Source organism: Mugil cephalus, chromosome 9 (genome assembly GCF_022458985.1).
Source record: "Mugil cephalus isolate CIBA_MC_2020 chromosome 9, CIBA_Mcephalus_1.1, whole genome shotgun sequence".
NCBI classification, from domain to species: Eukaryota; Metazoa; Chordata; class Actinopteri; order Mugiliformes; family Mugilidae; genus Mugil; species Mugil cephalus.
Genome location: NC_061778.1, coordinates 13713406 through 13735239, shown reverse-complemented (window position 1 = coordinate 13735239; position 21834 = coordinate 13713406). Strand labels below are relative to the sequence as shown.

General features: G+C 42.6%; 1 protein-coding gene across 1 annotated transcript in view; it reads right to left on the bottom strand.

Annotated features, from left to right (window-relative positions):
- Positions 1 to 21834, bottom strand: part of cbl (Cbl proto-oncogene, E3 ubiquitin protein ligase) — a 33853-nt gene that overhangs the window by 3366 nt on the left and 8653 nt on the right. The window contains exons 3-15 of the mRNA XM_047593238.1: positions 11248 to 11394; positions 9980 to 10136; positions 7829 to 7950; positions 5763 to 5900; positions 4946 to 5033; positions 4371 to 4502; positions 3970 to 4188; positions 3159 to 3290; positions 2391 to 2807; positions 1853 to 1941; positions 1514 to 1714; positions 1340 to 1428; positions 899 to 1147 (exon numbers count right to left, since the gene is read on the bottom strand). Coding sequence (XP_047449194.1) covers positions 899 to 1147; positions 1340 to 1428; positions 1514 to 1714; positions 1853 to 1941; positions 2391 to 2807; positions 3159 to 3290; positions 3970 to 4188; positions 4371 to 4502; positions 4946 to 5033; positions 5763 to 5900; positions 7829 to 7950; positions 9980 to 10136; positions 11248 to 11394 — 2180 coding nt within the window. The remainder of the gene's footprint in view (positions 1 to 898; positions 1148 to 1339; positions 1429 to 1513; positions 1715 to 1852; positions 1942 to 2390; positions 2808 to 3158; positions 3291 to 3969; positions 4189 to 4370; positions 4503 to 4945; positions 5034 to 5762; positions 5901 to 7828; positions 7951 to 9979; positions 10137 to 11247; positions 11395 to 21834) is intronic.

The following is a 21834-nucleotide window of genomic DNA, read 5'->3' as shown; positions in this document are numbered from 1 at the left end:
TACTACATCAGACATAGATTAGTCAGTCTGTGACGACTTCTTCCGCAATCACTTTGTTCCTAATCATCATAACTGGGCCTGAGGTAAACTTCTTTTTACTATAGTTGTACTTTTTGTCCTTTACACTGCAAGAGCATGTCATAAAGAGTCCAATTATAATCCGAGAGCTCGTCACTTTGCCCCAAAGCCACTTAATAGACCTTCAGATACAAAGATGCAAGTCTTTAGCGGAATGATCAGACACCCGGTAAACGTCATCAGCGCTAAATGTCAGCTCACTACAGAGGTGCGATTACTCACAGCAAAGACTGTCTCATGAAAAAACAGCTAAAAGTTTTACCGCTGCCACCACAAAACAGCTTCACTTTAGCACACCCAGGAAACGTCTTCTCAGCACTCCTCCACTGAGCTCGTCAGTGTTTCCACCAGAACCCCGTAAAACAACACTCCCATGCTGCCTGGGAGCGCTGCTCTGAACCGGCTCTCCCCGGTCCGTTCTTCCTGCAGCTGCTTTACCTTTACGCTGCAGAGTGTGTCACATCTGCTAGCGATACGTCCGTTGGAGGACATCTCAACGGTCCGTCTGAGATTCCAACGAGTCCTGACTAAGGTGCGCTGATCGCCCTAGAGACAACACTGACTGTTTTTCTAGCTGTATTGTTACTCAACAGCCCTCTATTGTAAATTATCTGCATATGTACCAGAGCCAGAAATGTACGGCAATCAATTATAGTAGTTTATTAACTACATAGAGCTTCTGGAAAATATATTTTAAGGCTGGCCACACATAGACGTCAAATACCATGTCACCCAGTCACATAACTTTTGCAGTAATTCAGAGCATTAATTCATTAGCAGTTTTAGCAGGATTGAGGATTTATCTGTCATAAAAACTTACGTGCTGCAGCTCCAGGTTCTGAATCTAGAGAAAACCGGTTGAAAGCAGCTGTAGAGGACGAACATGAGGAGGAGGATGAGGAAGACGACGACAAAGACCCTCCCATTTCTGAGAGGGTGCGTCGGGCGGGGGGCATCGGCAGCCGGGGTTTTGGGTAGTCGTAGCCGTTCTCCTCCTCCTCGTCCCTGTCCTCCGCCGCGTGGTCCCGGGGGCCGTTCGACAACGCCAGAGGCGGCAACTCTGAATAATCTGGAAGGATGGAAGAGGAGGCGTTGAGCTTGGAGCGAGTGCTGTCCCGCTAGTGTTTAATTTCGAAATAACAAATAAATGTTTGCAGCACGGCAAACAAAAAGGTCCGCAGAGGGTAGCATATAAATTTAAACTCCTACAAGAAAGTAATTGGTGATTTGTCCTTCTACCAAGGCTGCTTTGAGAAAATACCTGAATCTCTGGCTTGTTGTGACTTGGATTGGATGTTGTACATGGCTTCATACATTAGAGGATTGTCCTCTAAGTCTCCCAATACCAGTCTGCAACAACAAAGAGCAATAACAAAATGAAACACGGATCCAATAACTAACAGGCGGAGGTAGATGCATTGAGAGGATTGAATACCGTGAGTTGAGTATGGAGGCGGGGTTCTGTGACTGGAGTGTTAATAAGGAGTGAGGCTGCGGGGGCCTCGGTACAGGTGGGGTCTCCCTTTCTGGTGGCGCTGTGATGGGGGGCAGGATGGGGCGAGGGATCATGTACTCCGAGTCATCGTCACTGTCTCGCGCCTCCTCTCCCGTCACTTGTCGTGAGGCTGGAGTTGCTCTACGGACACGTTCAAAAATATTTATATCAGAAATGTAAAAGTCAATAAAATGCTACTTTTTTCTTAAATATGTTTTATACGGCTTCGTGATTGCACATGATCAAAAAACATTTCATTACAGACCCAGTACAATGTACCTGTTTGCCAGAGCGTAGATGGCGTTGGCTGAGGAGGAAGGTTTGACTTTGGGGTTGTCATAATCTTGACCAACTACTGCGGCAAAAGTCTGCAGGGGAAGAAAATGACACGTTAGAAACTTGAAAGTGAAACTTTATTTTAAATTAAAAGAAATGTTTAACATTTTAGGAAACATTAATCAGTGTCTTGTTGAGAGTTTGATGTGAAAAACCAACAGCACCAGCGTGTGAAGCTACTGCTAAGCTAAACTTAGCTTAGCATAAAGACTGGGAACAGGAGGAATTGTTAGCCTGGCTCTACTCAAAGTTAAAAAAACATCTGCGCACATACATTGTATCATGTTTCCCAACTTCGTTTAAAAATTCTGGGGTGTCCCGTTTGTTTCCATTAATACTATAAAGCTCATCGTACACTTTTGATTAAATGCATTAATGCTGGCTATATATGTCCCAATACATTTTAATTTCATCGCCCTGCTTTAATAAGTGCACCCAGTGAACCCAGGCCTAGTGTGCTGTGTTTTGTGCTTGTTCTGACCAGCTGGTGGTCCAGACTGAGAGAGCTGTTGTTCTTCTGCGAGTCTGAGCGGGTGTCCAGAGCTGAAGGCAGTGCCAAGGGGAGGGAGTGCCTGTTGGAGAGTTCCCGGACACCTGCTCGAAGGTCCACTCCCAGGCTCGAGACTTGCGTGGATGAGGAGGATGACGAGGACGAGGAGGAGGAGATGGGGGCCTTGGGAACAGGTCTGGACATCCAGTCAGCCAGGGGCCGGTTCGGAGGTGTGGGAGGGAGCTTATCTCGAGGGGGATCCCCGGGAGTGCACGGTAACGGCCGCCTCTGAGGCCTTAGATCTGGGGCACTACCGGTTGTGTGGGGGCGATCTGGAGGAGGTGGAGGGGGGAGATCCCGCAGCGCTGGTGGAGGGGGGAGAGGCTTGTCTTTGTGGTGAGATGCTGCCTAGAGGGGAGAAACGGAGACGGAGGGGGCTCATTTAGACAACATATGACATTGGTATGAAACCAAAGAAAACTGCGGTTGTCTTCTTCTCTGGAAACAATCCACCATGGACTAATTCGTCATCACAGACAATAATAAGCACAGCTGAGATGAACACCACCGACAGAAAATGTTTATCATCGGCAGATAATTCAAGCTCCCCGGCGACAGTTTCCATTTATCCACATTTTAGCAGATATGTGCAATAATGAGTGGAGTGAGTGGAAATGCTGGAATGTTCTTGAAAGTCAGCGCTTTGACTGAACTGAATTTACTAGATTTTATTTTTTTATTTGAATACTGCTTGGTTACCTTAGTGGAGACCCCAGGGCTCGAGGCACCAGGGGGGTTGGGAGGTCTGTGTGGTAACAGGTCTAGTCTGGGGGGCACTGGGGGAAGAGAGGACTGAGGAGCCATAGACATGGGTGAAGGGGGGCGCTCCACCTAGATTAGAAGCAAAAGAGACACATCTGATCAGGAACATTTAAACACAAGTTTGTTTAAATGCATCTGTCCACAATAAGAAAATCTCATAAATCTCCATCAAATAATACAAAAACTTCAGTAAGACTCATTTTGTTACAACACAAAACACTGAAAAAACACACGCAAGTAAATGCATAGAAATGCTCAAAGAGGCAGAGTCAGAGTCATCAAAGCCAAAGAACATTCAGGGACCATATCAAAGTTTTTGTGATCATCTCAGGTCTTCACTTACTCTAAAACAGATTAATGCACAGAGTTTCTCAGAGGCACATAAAAGATGTAAGACGGGGAGAATCCTCCACATACCAAATACCAAGAGGCACAAAGAAGCTGCTCCTCTGGCACCACGAAAGATGGAGATGAAAGACTTTAGATAGGAGATGTGAGCTTGAAGCTCACAAAAAGTGAAAAGGCCAAGACGGGCTGTGTTTTATCTGCGCAGACATGAGACTCTCAGAAAAAACAGAAGATAAGATGACAGCAGGAGCCCATGTGGTGCACCCATACCCATGGGTGTTGAGCGCCTCAGTGTTTTATCAATGGAAAATAACAGAGGAGCTCGTCCTGACTGGAAACTTTGAGCAAAGACTGAAATTACTTAAGCTTCAACTGAGTCAAGGTCTTTCCACAATCGTACCTTTGAGCAGGCGAGTTTACTCATCATGAGGTGGGGGTCTTCAAGTCTGTCGTCGTCATCGTCGTCGTAGCTGGGTGACGGCGCGCCCTCGGCCCCGAACGTCGCCCTGCAAGAGCCTCCGCTGTTGTCCTTGGGGTCGAAGGGATCCACGACGATGGGCTCTGTACCCTTAATCTCACAGCGGCAAAAGGGACAACCTGTCCCCTGACCTTCTGACTCCTGTAACGCAGACAGAAAGGCAGATTTAATAGCGCGGCGGGATGAAAGAAGGTCACGCGCTCTTATATGTCTGTTTTGTCTACAAAGAAGGGCACTTCAACGGACACTTCTCCTCTCAACAGGTGTGAGTAACGACAATTAACCAGCCCACACAAACCCACTGCAGCCGCCCACTCTCGTACCTGCCAGGCAGTGAGACACATTGTGCACATGAGATGACCACAGGGCTCAATCTTCACATCCTTGTCGTTCTCAGCGCAGATCTTACAAAGCTGGAAAGTGGAGCCCATCTCACAGTACAGCTCATATTGCTCCTGAGGGGGAAGAAACATGACAAGTCAGTAACATCATACGGAGCCAGCAGCACCTGAAGTCATGCTGAAGTGAGCCGAGTGGGATCCGGAGCGTTCATTAAAACGTGTGGGGGCGTATTTTTAGTTTCAGTCCTGTGTTTAGGCAAAAATGAGTCGGTTCATAACCTTTAGAAAACTCAAGATATGTAAGTGGTTAACTGCACCATTGTGGGTATTCCTTTGCAAAGTTGCACAATTATGTATGTTCCTCATTGACAATACTGTTATGTGTTTTAAAAGTGCCTTCTGTTTCATGTTGGTCATGCAACATTTAATCACATTGTTTCTGGCTTGTGTATCCAACTAAAAAGGAAAGAGAAAATGGTAAAAAAAAAAAAACCCTTACAAGAATATGTAAGATATTCAAGGCAAAGGAAAGAGTATGAGAAGCACGAGGCTCTGACCTGTGTGACTTTGATGTGGTCTTGAGGCGAAGGCTCACACAGTCCTGTCAAGTCAGGGTTTTGGGTACGGCCGTCAGGGAATAAATAGCTGGGGATTCAGAGGCACATGAAATTTGAAGGTTCGCACAGGAGTTTGCTCAAAGTATACTTAGTTATTTTCAACAAGAATGTGAATTTTAAAGTTACCATCATTTTAAGTTAGAATGATTATACTGCACCTACGCCTAACAGGCTGTGGTAATGAAAACATTTGTTCGGTCCATTCATTCAATTCAAGCTGATGCATGTCCAGTACGTGAGGATTGTACAGACACTGTAATTACCATTTGGTAAATGTTTCTTAGATAAAGGAGTGATATTTTATAAGCTTCCCCGGTGTAAATCAGCATCTGATTAGAGGCTGGAACAGGCCGACCATGAGTTTATTAAACAAAGAATCGGCTTTCACACAAAAAGACGAGTTTCAATCGGATCGGCTAATACAACGACTGAGATGCTCTTTGGAAACCAACAATACTATTCTGGCTGTGATTACACTGAAATTATGGGAACAAGCGAAATGATACGACTGGATAGGTTTACAGCACAAAGAGATATTCAACTGTGGGATGCAAAACAGGGTTTTAAAGTGTACGGAGTGATAAATGCTTTGTAGGAAGAGGAGGAAAAAAAAAAAAAAGGAGAACTGACAGAAAAAGAGAAGCCCTGAATATGTTACTGCATCGAATGAAGACCATTAACTAGTCAAAAAGAAGCAGAACAGTAACTAAGAGGTTCAGATGAAGCACACATCTTAATGACATTGCAGTTTACTTACAATCCTTCCCTGAAACCATCTATGAGAGCCTGGAAGAGAGGTTTGTTATGGGGAATGGTCTGGAGTATATTTCCATCTGCTGTCACATAGCCAATGGCCCACTGGCCCAGTCGTGTGCAGCTCAGGCGGAAGATGTAACTGAGGAGAGACGAGAAATAAGCCGAAACGTGTCAAATGATCAGTAAGTGAAGAGGACGTTCTGACCACCATTCACACAAACAGTGGAAAACATGGTTCAAAGATAAGACGACACGTGAAACCAAATGACATGAAAAACACGTCATACATGTCATATTGCATAAAAACATTAACTACATAATGCACAGACGGGAACAATGTACACACAGAGGGTTTGATGTAGTAGTAACAGAACAGAAAGCAGCTACAGTTATGGCACTGTCACATTTATCATTGAAACTGACTAAAATAATGCGGTTTGGCAAAGAACAGAAAACGTCATTTCGAGATCTGGTACAGGAAGAGAGTCGGCAGACAAACTGAAATAAACCAAACACACGCAAAACCGTCTCTGTTCATGAAATTAAATGCCAACATCAATCGTGTTTGGATAACAATGCGTCAGTGTTCACGATGAAGGGACAGGCCCTTCCCTCCTAATGCCTGCTGCAAAAGTCCAGAATCAGGAAAATTGTCTAGAAACAGGCAAACAACACAGGGAACATGAGTCAGACAGAGAGCAAATCTGGCACAAAACCTCCATGACGTAAAATAGGATTCCTGAAGCTCAGTGTGGGTGGGACTGGTTGTCGCCATCTTGAATGCGCACGACTATGCCTCACTTTCTGTCTAATTGAAAAATGGGCCAAAGGGTGGAGCATGAGTCGAGCTGAGACGCCTGGGAAGACGTCTAGCAAAGTGTGAAGGCATCCACCTGTGACTCAAAGCCGCCATGCCCTAAATTATGCAGACTTTAGTATAGTTTAAATGCCTGAATTATATAGAAATTTGCCCTTGTGCGGTTGTAATAAGAGGGGAAATCAGACCAAAACTGCTTCAGTACTACACTGTAAATGTGTTTATTCCTGGTGTTAAGTTAAGCCGTTGTAACATGGCACTTTACGGGAAGTGACTATTTTTTGTAGCCAGCCTCAAGTGGTCATAAAAGGTACTGCAGTTTGTTGTACTTGGTTGTTTCTTGGACAGGAAAAGCACCACTCTCCTAGCAACTACTCTCTGGTTTCCAGTTTATAAGAAGACACATACGTGTAAGTGAATTACTAAATTAAAAATCAGCTTTGGGAAGTATGCAGAACACCCAGTCTTTGTTGGTCTTCTCTAACTGCGGAATTAGGGGCAAACTTGAGACCACTGGTATGTGACTGATGGAGGACATAAAAAAAAAAAGGAACACCACATTAATCAGTCATCAAAATGACTGAGTAATAAAGCCGTCTTGGTGATGGCCTCATGTTTACCCTTGTAGTGGAACAACTGCTGTACCCGTAGCCCCAACAAAATTCCCCTGACAGCAAGCTGTAATTTATAGTGTCAAAATGCTGCACTCACATTGACCAGTAACTGCTCAGATGTCAACGTGGCCCTACACAGGCCAGGCCCGAAGAGTGACATCAGCTCTCAGTGTACAATCAGGCCATTGATGCAAGGTACCAGTGCCACGCTGCCCTGGGTCCTTCACACACAAGCCCCCACACACACTATAGAATAAACGGTATGCGAATCTGGCACCGGGATTGAAGCTGTGCCCTCTCCGTCAGTGTAGTCATGTAAAGACTATCCTTGGCAATTAACATAAATATCTACCATCTTGAGCACTGACAAAAATAGATCTGTTTTTAACAGTAAACCCACCAACACCACAACGCGGTTGCCTATGAAAACATCAGCATGATTTTGTGACACGTATAAGCTCCAATAATTGAAATGAAAATGTGACTAACATTTATTTTGAGTCAGTGGGAAGTCAGGGCCCATTTAAACATGGAGCACTCAAATCAACAAAATGACAGCACATCTTCCGCACAGAGACAAAAGTAATTTAAATTGTATAACATGTCTTCGTGATGTTCTGCACCGTCGTGTCTCACCTGCCGGGCTTGTGAATGAATTTCTGCAGCCGAGCTTTCACCTCATCGTAGGTGAGGAAGGCCATGTACCCCGGATGAGTAACTGCCAAGCTGTTCCAGTTCCTCAGCAGGGACGACCAAGGCTACACACACACGCACACACAAACACGCACACACAAGAGAAAGAGAGCGAGGGAGTGAGTCATCTGCTGTGCGAGTGAACGGACGTGGCTAAAAGAGTATGAGCAGAGAAATGGAGAAATATACTGCATCATGGATGACGTTCAAACTGCTCAGTGGGATTTACTATGATCTAAGTATCATTTGTTTTACTCAAAATAGCAAACAACTCCATCTGGTACCATCTGGAGCCACAGAATAAAGGAGGTTAAATGGACTGCTTCTAGCACTGGTCAACATTTTAGGCATTCCTCTTTCACCTAAAGACTGTAGCAAACAATATAAAGTAATTTATACTACTCCTATCACGCTGACTGAGTGCGGTAGTGAGTAGGTGGTTCCGCAATTGCTATCACCAGTGTATCTGGTGTGTGAAAGGAAGTAGAAATAACACATACATCAGTGAAAATGAGCTGCTAAGATGATGAGCTGCTCACATGTAAATGGCAACGTCTCCTGTTCCATTCTGGCTTCATTACATTTGTAAATTAATGTCTAATGCCAGTTACTTATATTTCTTGCAGGCAGGAAGTGACAATTCAAAGCTGCCTCCTCCTATTGGCTTCAGTTAGATGTATTGCATATCATTTCTCTTTTGCATATATTCTAATTTACAAACACCACACTCATTCAGCCTGATATTGCATGAAGTGAGACATTTGAAAAGCAGTATGTCACCCTGAGTGTACTGCAGATCAAGGACAGAGCTTAAAATGGCCACAGGCTCACTTCCTCTTCTGAGTTTGAGGACATTTAGAGGAGGACTTTTTCTGTGTGAGGGAGTGTCATAGGAAATGTCTGTAATCTGTTTAGGTTTTATTACGGCCGCCTGTGCCATGCTCTCAAGTAGCCGGGGATAATGTCACTCAGGGAATAAACAACATACGCTGCTGCATGTAAAAGCTGGCGCAAGAAAACAGAATTAGTTTTACTTGTGTCATCAATGGTTATCACTTAACCGCTGGTTAATTTCAAAATGCCTGCATTAAATAATATAGATTACGTCTTTGAATAAGGCTTTACGCACTTCTACAGCAGTTTCGTACTAAACTGTTGAAGAAGAGTTTACAGTGTGTCGTGCAGCACCTTAACCATAAACATATACTAAAATAAAACAAACTGGTTGTTTCCAGCAGCCTTGGGTATACAACTGCTAAATACATCAGCCACAACATTAAAACCACTGACACATGAGGTGAAAACCATTGACTATCTTGACCCTCTCCTCATCTCACAGGACCCGAAGTCCCCCACTGACAACATCCTGTTGTCAGACACCACAGAAGGCCCATGTCCGTTCTCTCACAGGGGAGACCTGCCTAAGATTAGGACGGTGGTCATAATGTTATGCACGATGGGCGAATAAATGGTACAGTTACCAGCACATATGAAGTGTCCTATTTGTATAATCCATCAATTACAGAATGAAGTTGGGGTATTTACAGAAAACTAAAAAAAAGTACCTATGCACTACAGCCACAAACTGCATACTTAGATCAGACACATTTCTAAGAAATTATCCCATCAGGTTTAAACTTCACATTTTAACACGCCATTTATTGAGTGTCCAGAAGACAGGAATTAGAAAGACTTGCAGTGTTCATACAGTGTCTGTCCACAGGAAGGATCTTAACCTGTCTGAGCCACATGATGCAGCAACCAACACATAATCAATAAAATCGAATCTGTTGAATGCAAGTCTACCTGTACTCAATGGGCAGAGTGAAGGAAGTCAAGAGGTTATCCTTAACAAGTTGATAGAGTTAGCCGAAAAAAGACGGGGCTGATTATTTTTAAATTCATTATGTGCTGATCAAATGAAATTTGTTTCCTACACCGAGGCTAACAGGGCGCTATGTTTACTCCCCATCACCCTTTTCTCCGTGACTCTCGTCCTTTACACATTTCTCCCTTTATTAAACCAAAATTAAATGATAACACAAAGATGAAAGCTGCAGAATGTATGTGTGTGTTTGTTTGTGAGATATCTACCTGGAACAGCCTGGTGAAAATGTCAAACTCAAAGACAGAGATGTAGTCATTGCATGTAAGGTCGATGGTTGACTTGAGGGCCATGGCCTCCAGGCCGGAGCTGATAGGGTGAAACTCGTGGAGAGACTGACGGAAAACCTTCCAAGGCACGATGGTTCTGTAACACATGAAACAAAACCAAGCAGCTGGCGTCATCCCCTTGAAAAGACTGACACGCAACATCACTTATAGATGTATGGTAGATATGGATCTGCATATCTGGGTATGTGGGTATAGTAAGTTGTAAGTTTAACTTGGGTTTTCACGACCTGTTACATACTGCTTGAGTACATCATGAGCACTTCTAAATAAAGATATGAGACACATTTCCAGAGAAGAGGTAGAGGTTGTAAAAACACACATGTGAGAAAAAGGAAATGCTTGAGTGTCCAAGCTATTTCAGTACTGCAAAATACAGCTTTGAAAGTCACACGAACCAGATCAGATCTTTTGCTACGACATATGCAAACAGGCGAATTCAACGCACCCAGGCCAACATTTGCTAAATGCTGAACTTTGCTCTCCCAAAAGCTGACCCTGTTGTTGACAAGATCCTGCTGCTGATGCAAGATACACAAGTCACATATTTATCTCATTACTGGCAAATTAAAGTTTTATTAACCTGTAAAGTACACGTCTAATCTCACATGACTGTGTTCACTTAGTATCAGACGTAGCTGTTTGAACACGGAAACTGATTAACCCAACTGTGTGTCAACATACAAAGTATGGGTTCCCACATTTACACAAATTCTGCTTTTTTTTTTTTTTTTTTTTGCATACAAATGCCACAGATACTGCATGTGTACATATAAGGATACATGTATAAATATACCTCGGGCAGATGAATATTTGCTGCTGATTGCTGAACATATCGTGTTGTATCACTATAACTGTACCTTTTACACCTTTTGATGTAATTGGTGGTAATTTTCTCTCTCGACACGTTTGTGAATTTTACCTCCAAGGGATTAATGAATGTACATTTGATTTCACATCAGAGACACGTACTAGTCTGACAACCAGTCTATAAGCTGACATGTGGCTTGTATGAAACACAAACCATTTCCTTCAGATATCACACACAGCGTTTGTTACCGATTTGCTTTTTATTTAAGACGTTAATTCAACACATTAGCTTAGGAACACCCCATAATTAAGCCTTGGTCGACCCAAGGGTAAAATAGCATCCATGTGTAAAAGTGAATACTTGGAACAATTGAACTTACTTGTCCCCGAAAGCACGTCTCCAGAACTCTGCAGCATCTGCTTTGGTGATACGGAAATTGTCACCTTGAAACAGACCGTTGGGGAATATGGCCTTCAGCTCAGCCAGCATGTGGCTGAAGATCAACGACAGCTTGGTGAGATTTCGTCTGTAAAGAACAGAGGAGAGACTGTAAGATTTCACATCTTTATCATTGCTTTGTTGTTAAAAGATAATCAGCCCATTCAGCTCAATCAAGAGAGAAATTTGTCAATAGCCATCAACAGCATTTGTGAATAGTAAAGAATAAAGAGCGTTTCTTTAGAATACGGATCACTGTAAATGTCAGTCGAATGTATTTTTATTTTTAACAAGTAACAGAAAAGTTGTTCACAGCGGTCAATTAGTAGTCAGTGTCTTAAGTGAGTAGAAAAGGTGCAACATGAAGAGCTACTGGAAGTTTACATGAAAAGAAAAAAAAAAACATACATTTTCTCTTACAGATTAAAAACCAGGAAACAGGAGTGCAGAAATAGCATGTAAGTATTCAAATGCATAGCCAACATGCAGTTTCCTTAGTTAACTATAAATAATAACCTCCGTGGCTCAGCCATCTGTGTTAATGCAAAAAAATGCAGTGATGCGATTTTGTGGGTGACAATTACTTTATAAATCAACCATCTGCCTTCATGCAAATTTTTTGTAATGTCATAGAAATGCAGATACTTAGGCCAGAGGTTACACCAAGACCATTTGGCTCACAAGTCAGAAAACAACTCATTTGTCAATAAATACAGAAACGTTTTCCTCTTGTATCAAGAATAAACTTGCACAAGGAACACGTCAGCAAAAAGAAACGATGACTCCAGTTAAATGTGAAACCCTTATCTGTCTCTCTTTTTTGCGAGTGCTTTCTGACCACTATTCATTTTTCTCTTATTAGTTTGTCAGCTTGTTTTCTCCATCTCTTCCAGTCAGAGGAGATGAAGAACACATCCACCAACAAACTGTGTGGATGGATGAAAGTTCTCACAGATGCATCACTTTAATTCCAGCTCCGGGAAGACATTGAAGCTGCCTAGCATCTCCTCCGCCAGCATAAGTTTATTTTAGCGGTGTTGAGCTGACGAAAATTACATAGCAAACCTCTATAATCGATCAGTTGACGCAAGTTTGATTTCCGCTTTATACAAAACAGTATCAGTTACTTACAAGAACAATGAGCCTGGGTTTGATTGTTGTTCTACCAGGCCTGTTCAGTTTAGTTATGACACATATAATGAGGCAAAATGAATGCTTGGCCTCGTCTTTTAAAAAATATATTTGATTTTGTGTTTTATGTACTTTATTTCTAAGACAAATACAGGTTATTGTTACTAAAAAAATTCTCTAAGATTGATTCAATGTGGAAGAACGGGAACAGGAAACGCAGACATTTGACTTGAGGCCGAGTTCCCGTTTGCTTGTTTGAGAATTGTCCTCAGCTGCCTCGACAGAAATGCCCCAAAGAAATAGACACAAGCTTAGGGAGAAAACGCGACGGTACTTACAGACACACAAACACGCACACACTCATGGCTCAGTGCCTGAGGAGCAGAGACTAGGAAAGGAAGAGAGTAGCAGGAAAGGAAAACAGAAGGATGACACAACAAGGAAGATGAGACGAGTATCACTGAGGAAGACGAAAGTTGGAGGGAGGAGGGTAAAGGGGGAAAAAAGGGAGACTAGGAAATGAGGGAATGAAGCCGCACAATGTCATCACTATACCCCCGCACGGCATCGCAGCATTAGAAGTGTTACGCCGAGAAAGCCAGGATTTACGAGGCAGCACAGAGGGAGATTGTGCTTGGATGTCGGGCAGGGTGAATTGACATGCACGAGAGGGACGGTAATGAAAGCGCGGCTACGCTGCAGCTGCCCCACACTACAGTACACACCCTATGAGCGGAGAGAGGGGTGGAGTGAAAGAGTGAATGAGGAAGGAGGACAGTGACTTACGAAGGATGAATAAGATTAGTGTATGCCCAGACCCGGCCAAAATAGACCAGCGCTTGATAGGAGGACATTTTTACTCCAGACAGGAACCTAGCTGAGAAAAATGCAACGCTTGCAAAGAGCATCAACGCATTTAAGCCTCGTTTTTGAACCGCTCAGCTCAGCACGTTTGAAATCTACGGCAAAAACATGACGATGGACGGACTGAAGTCGTCAGTAATGCGAAGTGGCAAGTGAGAGCTTCAATTGCTCCCAGTGCTTCCCTGAAGAGCTCATGGAGGTACAGTTAAGAACATCCTCCCCCGTCTGATGTCGTCACATGAAAGGCGGCCGCCTGCGACACTGTGGGTTTCTGTGCGTTTTCTTCAGCAGCTATCATCACAGCAGGAGGTCGTCCTCCGTTTCTACCGCTTCCTGGCCTCGCCGGCCTACCGAGCCTTAAAGCTGCTGTCTCATCCATCCCCTTATCAGCCTCCCTCTACTCTGCGCTTTTATCTAAGTTACAACAACCCCCCTCCTGCTCTGCTTTCATCCGCAGTCACACGAAGACAGGTTTCTCTCTCTTTTTCGAGTGTGTGTGGAATTAATCTCTCCTCGCTCACAGCTTTCATTTCCACATCTAGGTTAGCGTGCCGTCTCATGAATCTGCTAATCCACTCTCCTCATTTCTGAACTTCAAACATTCATGGAGGCTACTTAATACTTCAAGCATATAAATGAATGTCTTCAAACCCACCATTTCATTTCATTTCTAATTCATCAGTAAGTGCTATTCATATGTCTGAAAGTTCTCACTTGGGCTCACAATTTGCATGGGCTCTGAAATAGGACGGTCACGGTGCACCGGTATTAACGATAATTGTGGTATTTAAAAAATTAAATTTCAATATCGTGTTTAAAAACACACATATGATAATATCATGTAAATTTTGGACCCGCTGTATAATTTTTTTCCCACGATCACTGCTCACTGATTACTGCTGACAGCTCGAATCCTGTGAGGTGAAGAAGACCAGCAGCGAGCGGGAGGATGCAGATGGAGCGCGTTAGGCAGTGGCACACAGACAAATGGAAATTCAAAAAAAGTTGGGAAAACGATTATCTTTTTACCAAGGCTGAGTCCATTGCAGTGTATACTATATTATTAAAGTCTATATGATAAATGAGGGCATGTTTTGTCTTATGTTACTTTGTTTATTGCACTAGAAAGCACAGTACTGATTTAATTTCATGTTTTGTCCCATTTTATTTGCACCAAAGTCTGGCCTATCGCCCTAAATGTCTATATGTCTAATAGTAATGATCCATGTCTGTCTTCATATATTTCAGAGTGCTTCGATTATTGTTCTTAAAGAAGCTAGACAGACGTTCAGTAATTTCTTTGAACATAAATGATGTTCATGAATGTTCATTTTTTGGCACATGTCTCTTCCCCGGATTCAATTTTGGCCCCTCATGGGAAGAATTTTGGCCCTCCCCTGGTGTAAATGATCCAGTGCCACTTGAACACAGTGTGTGTTTTATTTCTGTCCCTGTTCTCTTCTGTTCTGCTGTTATTTTGAGTGTGAGTCATCCCCTAAAAGACAGAAAATGTATGACATAAATAAAGTTAAACATGTATTTCTTTGATTTTGCCCTTATTTTTCACTTCATTATCGTGATAACGAAGTGAAAAACCGATATTGTGACAGCCCTGCTCTGAAATGTAATGTGTAATCTGAAGAGGTCAATGCTGCTGAACGCTTGATGTTGGACTTCACATGTATTATACATGTATAAAGCTGGGAAAGTCTTTCAATGAATCAGCTGCTGCACATTTGGTTTTGGCCTCCTAGACAAGAAAAACCAACAACTTAGCAGTGTTGGCAGCGTATCATAACAGTGCCACAGCTCTCATTTTGAGTCCAAAATTATTATTTTTTCCATTAGATTAAAAAATATGGTTTAATCACGCTTTGACTTGAGGTTGTGCATAAGTGAAAGAGGGAGGGAAACGTGCGGTAAGCATGCAGGAAGATACGTTTAGCCAACAGACAGTCAAGTTACAATACCTGCAGTAGCACAGGAAGCTTCACACGAAGCGCCATTATATAATTGTTTAGTCAAAAAGTCCCCAAACATGCGACTCTACACTAGTTTGTTCAGAATGTGTGAACTGTCAAAGAGACGTTACGAAGCGTTTTAGTTAACACAGCCGGCCAAACATCCACTTATTTAGTCTATTCTAATATTTTCTTTTCTAATACCAGTTAATATTAGTTTTCTAATGAATCCTGTATCAACGGCATATGTCGTAACAGCATACATCCATATCGTATGGCTGACTCAGGGACAGAGCGAATGAATGTGAAAGCAAACACTAGTCAGACTAGTATCAAGTACAGTGTGTCACATGAACGACACTATGCTTTGTCTTTTTGTCCGTATGGTTGAGTTCTACATAAAAAAAAGGCAGAGTATTATTTTGAACAACTACTTGAGACTCGGGTTTGAGTTTAAACTCGTACGACAGGACAAGCAGATATCCGTTTCAGCATCACTCGGCCCCTCTCTGTCCTTGTCCTTCTCCATCCTACAATGGCGTCTCTGTAGAGTGTGTACACTGGGCAGCAGCCAACACTTCAGTAGCCCACCCCTACAACTGTTACCACTGTTTAAGCTGCTGTGCCAGTAGTGACAATGCAGAGACAGTCGTCTACACGCACAAAGTTAGTTATTTGCTGACCTACTCTGGACTGTCATCCATCATCAGACAGTGACTTTTTTTTAAAAAAACGTATTTATTTAGTTTTTATAAAGACCACAGCAAGAGGCCAAACCTTTTTTTTTTTCTCTGAACACTAGGTTTTTGTCCTCCATCCCCCTCATGCTATAGAGTGACCTCTGACCCTGCAGCTGGCTGCTCCCTTCCTGTTTCCTGCTGGCCGTGATAAAGTAGCACAGCTAGCCAGCCAGCACTGCACTGCGCTAACACACCGCAGCACAGCCAGCAAGGGTCAACCTTACTGAATGAGAGCCTGTCTGGACCGTCAGAGTCGCGAGTAGCTGTAATATTACCGCGCAGCTGCATCTCTTCCGAAAGGGAAATGCACATCAGACCTAAACCGAGCCTGAAAACAAAGCTACAATCACAATATTTTGTAAGATGAATGAATCGAACTAATAATTACAAAACCCCTTTGAGGAAGCATTCATAGCAATGTGTCATAATCATACCACGCCATGCACCCTGAGACTGTCACTGTGCCATCTTCAAAAACATTTAGAAATTAGTCACTGCTTTTTTTTTTGTTACTGTAGTATTTAATATTGCAGAGACGAGACAAAACAATCACAATGCACTGACACAGTCAATACGTGCCAATACAGGTAACACCCTAGGACTTCCAGCACGTTGCACCACTGCAAGTGTCACGTTCTACTGTACCGCTCCAGTCATACCCAAGCACCCAAGCTGAACAGGATCACGGGCTCTGATGACAGCTGCACGGTTATTCCAGCAAGCAGAAATATGGCATATCGGCAGCCTAATAGTGTAACCGCCTAGGTCACATTTGAACTTTTTCGTAAAACAAGAAAAAACTCGAATTTTTAGCAAGCAAATTGGTATTTTTATTGATATTGTAACAGTTGTAACAGAAATTACGATGTTATAGTGTTAACTATTAGGCTAATGATATGACGCAATAATGGTATGGAAGTGAACTGCAGAAAACGCAGTATTTCAACACAAAGCAAATGAATTTCCAAGGTTTGTCGTCATTTTAAGAAATCTTAAAAAAAAATTAAAATAACACATATTCAGAACGGACACATTGACACAATCCTGCTTGATGCAAGACTCCCGGGTTCATGACCTTTTCTGTGTCAGATCACACTGATAATAATCTTGTTAAGACACAGATTCATATTATTTTAGACACGATTTAACAAATATATACACTTTAAAAATAAATGTAGTTGTTGTACTCTGAAACACAGCAGATGACGTGTTTTAAACTTAAATAGTCATCACTTTATAAGTGGAACTTCGTTCCAGGTCTCCTTTTAGACACATGCCAACACAATTCTACACTTAAGCAACGATCTGAAGACACTGAGTGTTTCAGAATCAAAAAGTCCAACTTCTTTAAAAGTGTATTATCTTCATCTAAGTGGTGAATGGCACAGCCTTAAACTCAGATTACTGAAGAGGAAAAATAAAAGATTGGGAGGAAAAAAAGTGGTTGTTTTTGGCTTAATCCTCTGAATACACATGAATAGCCATATCTGAGCTCATTTATCCATGTGTGCAGAAACACCAAGTATTTGTTGTAGAAGATCTGGGTTGCGTCATGCCAATCGCCATAACCCAACAGCGCGCGGACTAGTCTGCTCACCGATACCGCTGCCACAGAAATAACCATGATGCTTTGCTATTTGCGTGTGTATCTGCACATTGAGCCTCGTGCTACAAGTGTAGGAAAATGTAATTGAAGCTGAAACACCCGCAGCCTCTGAAGTGTGAAGCGTGTTTTCCATTCCCAGCACCGATAGCATTTTGGCTGTTAGGCTAACCACTAAAAGCTTCCCTCGCTTTACTCCAAGCTCCATCACAACCAACCAGCTAGCTGCCAAGACTCCCTGCTGCAGCAGACGGGCTTTTTCTTAATTCGTCTTGGTTTGCACAAAGCGATGATCCAAAAAGGCAGCACATTAAGACCGATTCATAAAAGAGTGAAAGTAGCAGGGCGAAGCAATGGCGCTAAAATCCGGACTTCCTTCAGCAACAGACAGTACAGTACATAACCTTCAGCATGAGACACTGTAGCTGAGTGTGAGTGCGAGGAATGAGTGTGAACAAAGTCAACCTGAGCTACTTTTGGAGATTTCTGAGTCTTCTGTAAAGTTAAGCACAGTTGGGGATAAAAGGTTGTGATTGTTACTCATTTCCTTTCCAGTGAGGTGTACAACCAGACAATGATACGTGACCTATTAACAAAGAACCTTTTTTTTTTTCCCAAATGTTTCATACCGCAGGGAGTATTTCCCCTGTTCACAGCTTTCTCAAAACCTTAACAATACAGCGTAGCACATTTCACACCGAAATACATGGAGACCCGTCACACTGAAACAAACCCACAATGACTGAGGAGTAACGCCACCATGAGCTTAGCTAGCTAAATCATAAAACCGAAGCTATCCCAGCAGCTACTGATAAAATAGGAATGGATGATATACATGCAAACTTTCTCCTGTAATCATCTTGATCTGACATCACTGTAATGCATCACCGTCGCATTTCCTCATGACTCCAACCAATCCTCCAAACCCAAACATCTCCTACTTCATTATAGCTACAGCAGAGTGATAAGATGGCCTTCGAGATAGTCAAAGTTAAAGGCCGCGCTCTCAGAGACAGACCTTTGTTTCACATGCATGTCAGGCACTTTGACAGAAAATAGGAAGTCATATGGGACTCACATTTAGACCGGGGCTATCTTGGTGAACCAAAACAGGAATAAGTGAAAATGACATTTGCAAATACCAGAGGTATTGTACCGTAGAATGACATGATTTTCTTTGTCCACAAAGGTTTGAACTTCATCAGCCACTGAGCAGAATAACTTTACTGTAAACAGCGGCAGAATAAAGTTCACGCCGCGATATGTTTATATCCGACGTCTAAACCGACCTTAGAAACGGAGTTATGTCCAAAACACACACACATGCACAGACAACGCGACGGTGTAGCATCGTTAGACACAATAGTGTCAAGCACCTGCCCCCAACCCGACCCGACCTCCGCTTCATGCAAAGCGTGCACGCCGCTGCTACACTTCAGCTGAAGATGTACGCAGTTATACGGGCTTGGATTCACGTTGCGTGTTTTAAAGAGTGCGTTACTGAGGCGCTTACCATTAGGATATATGTTTTACAATGACAGGATAGAATAAAAGGCTGTACAATAATCCGGCTGAATGAGTAAAAGCTTAAGGAAGTTGTTCCTACTGACTATTGTAGTAATATCGGTGAAGCATGTGTGGAATGCATTTCTCTATTGTGCAAAGAACTGGAGAAACATGCTGTCAGTAAAGGAAGGTAGGGAAGTAAGTAAAGAAAGAGTGGGAGTAATGAGGTGAAAGGCAAAAGGGTGTGAAAATTAAAATGTGAACTGTGCATGTGGGACTGCAACCGACTGACAAGTGTTTCATTACTGATTAATCTGTCAACTAGTGAGCGATGAATCAATCATTTGTTTGGCCTTTAAAATGACTTTTATAGTTGTGACATTTTCTGTACTAGTTTCCAGAAAGTGAGGATTTATTTTACTGTGATACACATGCAAAACATGAGTATAACTGTGAACATTTGTTCCTCAGTAATTCTTCTTTTAATGGATAAGCGAGTAAGTGTTTTTATAGCATTAATTATGCCATAATTACATATATTAGCAAATATGAAATCTGCTTGTTTCTTATTTTTTATTATTTAAAATCAGTATATAAAACACTAGTTCATATGAGAAATAAAAAGTCATGACATCATGACAGCAATATTGCATGGTTAGAGAGACACTGAAGATTAACATGAAAATATTTTTTTTTAAATTTTTTTTGTTATTTAAATGCATTTAAGCCGGTTTATGTCTTTAAGCATACACTGCCTATAGTAAGAAAAAAAAAATCAGGATGTGAAAATGTTGACGCCGCTACTGTGGAGTGCTTACAGAGCTTTAAAATGGCGCCAACAGCCATAATGCCTCACTAGCTACAGATTAGGAGAGCCAAGATAAGATACGAGACAAATTAGAGTATAATAAACTCTGACACTAAAAAGAATATTTACGCCGTTCAGGCCTTCGGGTCTATCAGTTTCTGCAGTGTGCGCGGTCTCACAGAGCAGCTGCATCACCCTGTAGTCTATAAGCTCACCACTTCCTGTAACCAGCTGGACGTATCAACAGTAGTCAGGATGCAATGGCAGCTTAGCCCAGGAAGACGATCAAACAGAAAGGTCAGAGCAGTGTCCGGTGAGACCCATGGGAGGGTTGGGAGCCGTTTTTGAGGACACACCGATCAACCTTTCTGCTCTGACTGTGCGATGTGTAATGTTTAACACAGGTTTCCCATCTGACTCTGTGCAAAAATAATACACCGGCTCAGTCAAAACAGCCGCGTTGGCTGAGAAGAAGCACAGTGAAAGCAAGGAGAGACCAAACCTAATTTACACATCACACCCACTAGTTGCTTCAGTTAATGCAGAAGTTGAAGTTTACTGCTGCTGAGCTGCCACATAGCTGCTTAGATCTACTTCCTGATGAGCAAAAATGAACAATTTTAAAGGGTGATCTGGTTCAGATTGCGACCCGCTACTCTTCTAGGCACTCGTATTTCTATGCTTCGGTGGAAAGTTTGAAAAAAAAAATATGAAAAAATAAATAAATAAAGATTAGAACATATTTCTGTGTGAGGCTTTGTCAACTTTTTGAGGGAAGAAAATGCCTCTGCTGTGCCGTGTGAAGCCAGAAGAGGAAGTAAGTGGAGCAAACAAGGAGGAAGTGCTGAGTGTGTTAATGTTGATTCTGACTGAATATGGGTGTTCGGTGTTAATAATTAGGTCTCGCTCACTGTAGACTTGCTTTCATCCTGACTCTCTTCCACTGTGAACAACAATGAAGCCTTTCTTCCCCCCCCCCCACTGTCAGTACGTAAAAACACTAAATACACTGCAGCTCCTTCCTACACAACTCAGCTGCCACTAAAGTCAGCAGCATGTTGCTCAACGAAAAAAAACAAACCCGGACCTATGCCGCTGTACCTCGACTCCACTTCATCTCTGGATCTAAACTATCTGCGTGGCTCATAAGGGAGCGGGGGGCTAGATAAATAGAGGGCCTGAATCTCTGGGGGAACCGCTGCGGAGAAGTCTGCACGGCATCACAGCATAGCATATCCACCCACACTGCATTTAGGGCTTTCTCGATACAATTGGATCTCTCACCATGATTTGAAAATAGCTATTAAGCCACGGTTGAGTCCCAATCATTGTCATTTGAGACAATAAATATCCAGTAGCAATGCAGACTCAAGTCACAGCGGTGGAAATAATAACTGAGTGTTCTCATATTTTAATTGACGAAAACAGTGAAAAGCAGTCTATTTTTAAAACTAGTCAACAATTATCTTTTTGCTTTCAGTTCGGCTTTTCGGTTAGTCACTTAGTTTTGTGCTAAGCTCAACTGCACCCTGACCACATACTAGTCCCCCTCCACCATCTGATCGTCATTGGTTGATTCTATAGCATTCTTAAGTGGGCCGACACTCATTGGTTAGTGTCACTGCCACTGCCTTCTCCATTCAGACAATAGCCGTCTTTGTGAACGACGCCTGGCTACTCGGTGTGTGTGTGTGTGTGTGTGTGTGTGTGTGTGTTTCCTCTGCTTCGAGCAGAAATTTCTTTCTGCGCAGCCTCTTGGTGCAACGAAGTGATGAAAATACATTTCACAGAGAAATCGTTACGATGCCAAAAACGAACTTAATAGGCTTGTGATAAATGCAGGAGTGGTTGAAATAGGCGCTTCCTCTTCTCTCTGGTTTCCTCAGTGGGGTTTTTTTGTCTGTCTGCAAGATTA